The 5,993-nt window shown below is 50.0% G+C and overlaps 1 protein-coding gene across 1 annotated transcript in view; it reads left to right on the forward strand.

Annotated features, from left to right (window-relative positions):
• Positions 1-590: 590 nt before the first annotated feature.
• The window catches only part of shank1 (SH3 and multiple ankyrin repeat domains 1), a gene marked incomplete at both ends in the record, with an annotated part of 37,748 nt that continues 32,345 nt past the window's right edge, over positions 591-5,993 (forward strand). The window contains one exon of the mRNA XM_084448334.1: positions 591-1,088. Within this exon, the coding sequence (XP_084304460.1) occupies positions 591-1,088 (498 nt within the window). The remainder of the gene's footprint in view (positions 1,089-5,993) is intronic.

The raw sequence follows: 5,993 nt of genomic DNA on the forward strand, positions 1-5,993 counted from the left end.
TCCAGCAGGCCGGGTGCTGAAAGCCCAGAGATGGCTGCAGTACCGCCCGGCGACCACTAGGGGCCGAGTCCCTCTCGGCTGGCTCTGAGCACACAGAGAGACTCAACTGGCTCTGAGCACACAGAGAGAGACGCGCTCCACCTGGCCCGCTCTGGAGAGTCTCCCCCTCTGAAGTGACACGCTGAGAGGGGCTTGTTTAAAGAGAGCAACTTCGAAGGCCTGTTGTGTGACTTCACGAGAGGCACTAGAGCGCCGAGGTACGGCAGGGGAGGTGTGGCGGGCGGGTCGCGTGTCGCGTCTAAAGTGCTCTCACGGATAGCGCCGTGTCAGTCGGGGCTCTGAGTGAAACCACACTCCGCTGCGTGAAGGTCAGAGAGGAACACTAGAAAGGGAAGTAATCGGGCTGTTCCCATAGCGACCGTACTGGTCAGACTTGAGAACTCTGGCCGGCGGTTGGGGAACCCGCCGGCATCTGACTCAGTGTTGACTGGCTGCATGATCTCTCATGTTCTTCTTCCTCATCCTCTTCCTCTCTCTAGTGTGTCCCGGGAAATGATGCCGTTGCCGTTGGCGCCGCCCTCCCTGTCGCCATGACGATGCCTCTCAGCCCCCTCTCCAGTGACGAGGAGCAGCAAAGGATGCTGGGAAACAATCGACGTCTCTACCCAGGGGCGGAGGAGGAGGAAGAGGAGGAGGAGGAGGAGGAGGAAATGGACGAGGAGGAGCGTGACGAGGAAGGAGAGGACGAGGAGAACGGCGAGCTAGAGGGGGAGGAGGAAGAGGAGGAGGAGGAGGAGGAGGGGGAGGAAGTCAGGCGGGGCGGTCTGTTGCGGGGAGGCAGGGACGAGGGGCTCAGGCAGTCGGGCAAGCTGGCCGGACGACAGGCCGGAGACAGACAGACGCGGCCGGGCAAACCCGGGCACGCCGCCAACCCCTATTCGTCCAACCCCGGCCCCGCCCACCAGCAGCCGGCCAATCAGCAGCAGCAGAGGAAGCTGAGGGAGCGCAGCGTCAGCCGGGCGCCATCGGAGGACGCCCATGTCGCCATGATGGTCTTCCGCATCGGCATCCCCGACATCAAGCAGACGGTCAGTTCTGGACCCTTTGACCCCTGACCTCGCCCTGACCCCGTAACACACACGCAGTCGGTGCCGTCCCCGTAACTCCACAACCATCCGTAACTCCGCCTTCTCCCCTATGCCCTCATCCCTTTGTTGAAAACACCACTGATCAGCCACTCTCAACTGACTTTTGTGTGTGTGTGTGTGTGTGTGTGTGTGTGTGTGTGTTTGTGTGCGTGTGCTTGTGTGTGTGTGTGTGTGTGTGTGTGTGCATGTCTGTGTCTGTATGACTGTACTGTATGTGTGATGTTTCATAGTGAGTCAGAAAATCACACACACACCCGCACGCACACACACACACACACACACACACACACATGCGCACAGGGTGCACATCTAACATAGTGCATCGCCAGCAGAAAGAAAAAAGGCAAAGAAAGAGGGAGTTTCAAGGTGATCCAGCTGATTTACATTCAGTAACATGAGAGAAAATGGAGAGAGAGAGAGAGAGAGAGAGAGAGAGAGAGAGTGTGGAGGAGAGAGAATGGGAGGGAGAAAGAAAGAAAGAAAGAAAGAAAGAAAGAAAGAAAGAAAGAAAGAAAGAAAGAAAGAAAGAAAGAAAGAAAGAAAGAAAGAAAGAAAGAAAGAAAGAAAGAAAGAAAGCATTTTGCTTACTGTGAGGAGGATTTAAATGGCGACACAAACCCAGATGTTTAGAGGAGACCTTTTTCCCCCAGACTGTTTCAGGAGACCTGGCCCACGGTGAGTCACGATGCCCCCCAGAGCCCCCAGAGCCCCCAGAGCCCCCAGAGCCAGGGTCTGTGTGACCCCAGAGGAGAGGTCAGCCAGTCTCTCAGAGGCACACTGAGTGGGAACAGCAGATGCAGCCCTGTCCATGTTCATGTCTCAGACTAGAGTGGGCCCCTGCTGTAGTGCACTGCTGTAGTGGTGCGTGAAATTAGTTTCAAAGGGATTCTCTCTCTCTCTCTCTCTCTCTCTCTCTCACTCTTGCTCTCTCCCTCTACATTTCTCTCACGACTGTATGTAATGTACTGTACATGTATAATGACTTAACTGGGCTGATAATTGAATGACTAAGAGCAGTTTGGGATATTGGGAATTCGCTTGATGCGAAAGTGATGTCCCAGTAATGATGTCTTTGTGTGCGTGTGTGTGTGCGTGTGTTTGTATAGCCACAGTATAGCTATCTGAAAGTGTGTGTGCCGTTGCATAGAAAGTCCCTGAGTCCCCTTGCTGATCTACTGTAGATTTCCACTCTCTTTCTGTGATGTATTATTGATCTGTGTGTGTGTGTGTGTGTATGTGTGTGCATGTGCGTACCAGCACATGAACACAATACTAATGATTCATAACCACCTTTTTATTATATTTATTATTTATTCATTAACAAACAAACACATAAAATTGCAAGATGGATAGCTGGACTGGGAATGTTCACTTCAGCTCTGTGTCACATGATAGGATCTGAACATGAAATGCTAGTGGAGAGCGCTGTAGCTAGCTAGCCTACTGTAGGCACTATAGCTAGACATGAGTTCATGCAGCAGCAGGTTGGTTTAGCCGGCTAGGCCAACGTTCTGCCTTCTCCAATCTACCTGCTGATGCCCATAGTGAGCCATTACTGTAGCTCTCGCGTTTATTTGAACGTGAAACAGAAACTGCCAACAGGACCACACAGCTGGCAGAAGTGCGAGAGTTAGCCTACATCAGTAGATTCATGTTAGCATTTATCTAACTAGTGTTAGTTAACCTAGGCTACTGTGTTATCATACTAACGGAAGTCTCATTCTGTGAAAAGAATATCTTCTGTGTTCTGCCTCCATCTCACACCTCCCATCCCTCTCACACACATCATTCCGTCTTTCCAACACACTTCTCCCTCTCTCTCTCTTTCTCTCTCTCCCTCTCCCTATCTTGTTCCTAGCTCCCTCGCTCCTCCTCTCCCTCCCTCGCTACGTCTCTGTGTCTCTTGTGTAGGGTAATATCCCTGTTCAATCCTAGTACATTAGGCTTGTTCCACATGTCAGCTAATTTGCCCTCAATAAACTCTAATTGCTCGTTAATTGTGTTTTAATGAGAGCAGGGAGGAATGGGCAGAACACAAACACAAATGTTATGAATTGAGGGAGAAAAATGGTGTAGAAGCACCCGCATTGAATGATATACAGTTGTAATATGCACACACACACGCACAAAAAATACAGTACACACACTATGGCAGGCGTAGTATAACACACACACATAGGAACACAGTCACAATGACCTCCGTTTGAGCTGACAGGAGTTGTACGCGATGGAAACTGTCCTCTCCGCGTGCCGAGTACCTTGGGCCGGTAAACTCCTCCCCTCAAACACCTCAGCTAGGAGAGCGCGACGGGGGGAGACGAAAGAAGAGACGGAGGGAGGGAGCATGAGGAGCAGGAGAGACGACAGGACAGGGGAGGGAAGGTGAGGAGGAGAGAGAGAGAGAGAGGAGAGAGAGAGAGAGAGAGAGGAGAGAGATTGGCATAAACAGAGTGGGGAGGGGGTTATTTCCCCACAGATCTCATTAAAGGTTTCTAATCCCCCTGCACTAACCCTGCAGAAAATGGCCAGAGGGAAGGAGAGAGAAAGAGAGAGAGAGAGTGAGAGAGAGTGAGAGAGACGCATCTTCTGTATAGACAACGAACAACAGCACGACAGAAAGATGGGCAGTCAGAGGTGAAGAGAGAAAGAGACAGAATGTGTGTGGGTGTGTGAAGGACCGGTATCGCCACAGTTTAAGAGACTGAGAGCGGCTGTCATTGTGTTCCTGTATTATCGGGACGCGAGGAGAGTGGAGATTGAAGCGGTGAATTGTTCCACATTTCCGCCCCAATCTCAATCATCTCAACAACTTTCTGCAGACAGATAGAGCCTCCGACTGCAGTCAGCGTGATCGGTTCGGAGAGAGAGAGAGAGGGAGAGAGAGAGAGAGAGGGAGAGAGAGAGAGAGAGAGAGAGAGAGAGAGAGAGGGAGAGAGAGAGAGAGGTGACAGACTGCACCTCACAGTTACACGGCCATCTGTGCTATGAAACCAGTCCCGGTAAAGGTTCTGTGGTAACACTTTTATTTGAGGGAGTGTGCATAAGACTGACATGACGCCGTCGTGATGACGTCGTGACACTGCCATTACAACGACATGACACATGAAGAATATTTATGAATGTTGTCATTGAGTGTCATTCGGTCAGTTATGTCATTTTTAATGCAAAGTTGACATTGCTTGAGATGTCTTTGTTATGACAACTTGACATAAACCAAAACAATATAATATGTCATAAACATGACAATTGCACTCTGTTCCTTCTAGTTTAAAGATTCGCTCTCTGAGGCCAATCGGAATGAGGAGCCAATCATAGCCCTTTTCCACCAAAGGAACTTCGTTCGTTTAAAAATTCCTGGAACCTTGGTTCTGTCCAGAGAACGGGCCCGCATTTCGACCAGTTTTGAGCCGAACCGTTCTATTAATACATCCATGGTCAGCCCACGCCCATGATGTCGTCACGGTTCGCACTGAAAAACCTACTATTTTGTGGGGCCGGTTCGGAACCAGCTTTCGGGTTCCCGAACTCATTTCTTTTTGGTCGAAATGCTCGGAACCATTCAAAATTAGGTTCGCGAACCGGTTCCCTCTTGGTGGAAAAGGCCAATCAGAGTTTGGCTTGATGGCGGTTCAGCAGACGCTGGTGTTGAGCCATCCTGATCCCCATCAGATGTTCCCCCGTCTGGAACCTAATATGCAATTTTTTTTTTTTTTGGGGACTGCTGAATTACAGTCATTACGCAATGATGATCATTACCTTCTTTTAGAATCCTTCAACCAGTAATTATGCTGATTATGAGAATATTCTTCATGCATTATGCTGCATTCAAAAGTATTTCCCGCCAACCCCCTATCCCCTTCTGTGATCTAAGTTGCTATGTAGCTTGTGTGTGTGTGTGTGTGTGTGTGTGTGCATAACATATCCTTGTATGGGACTATGAAAAGCAAGCATTTTGGTGTTGTGTGTAGGCTACTGTATCGGTGCAGCGTGTGTGTGTGTGTGTGTGTGTGTGTGAAACACTCGTTCCCACACACCCCTCTTTTTCTTCTACACTTCTCATTCACTCTCTTCTCTTTCCCCTGAATCCTCCTCTTGTCCTCCATCCCACTGTAACACACACACACACACCCCATCCCATAGTTCTCCGTCTCCTAGGGAACGCAGGGATGTTTCTATGGCAACAAGCAGCTTGCTCCACTAATGAACTGGTTGCCATAGTGATTGGGTTGGCTGTGCGCAAAACCGAAAGACTGAATAAAAGAGAGGGAGAGAGATTTTAAACACACACACACACTCACACACACACTCACTCTCTACACTTGAACAAAACTGAACAAAACGTTTTGTTCAGCATTGTGTGTTTTGTCTGTCACACACCCACACAGTCACAAACACACACACAAACACACACACTCGCACAGACACACACACACATACCCACACACAGTCGCAAACACTCACACAGTCACAAACACACTCTCACACACTCACAGAAATAAACACACACACACACACACACACAGAGGAGAGAGACAGAGCAGGGCTGTCAGAAAAAGAACGATTAGGGCAGAGGGAGTGTGCAGAGAGTTGAACGTTGCCAGGCGCTGGGCTGTGTAGCAGCCAACAGCACAGAGGGACATCCAGCTCCCCTCCCGACTGACCAATCACACAGCTGCCTCAAGGTCGGGGGAACAGCCCACTCCACCCTGCAAAGATCCCCTCCATGCGCCATGCGAGGGGCAGAGAGCCGAGAAGACATCCTCCTCATACGGAACAACACTATCACTAGATCAGTGGTGGAACGCTGACCTTGCCTCCGAGATTCACTCATTCATGTACTGATTG

This window comes from Borostomias antarcticus, assembly GCF_949987555.1.
Source record: "Borostomias antarcticus genome assembly, chromosome: 14".
Taxonomy (NCBI): domain Eukaryota; kingdom Metazoa; phylum Chordata; class Actinopteri; order Stomiiformes; family Stomiidae; genus Borostomias; species Borostomias antarcticus.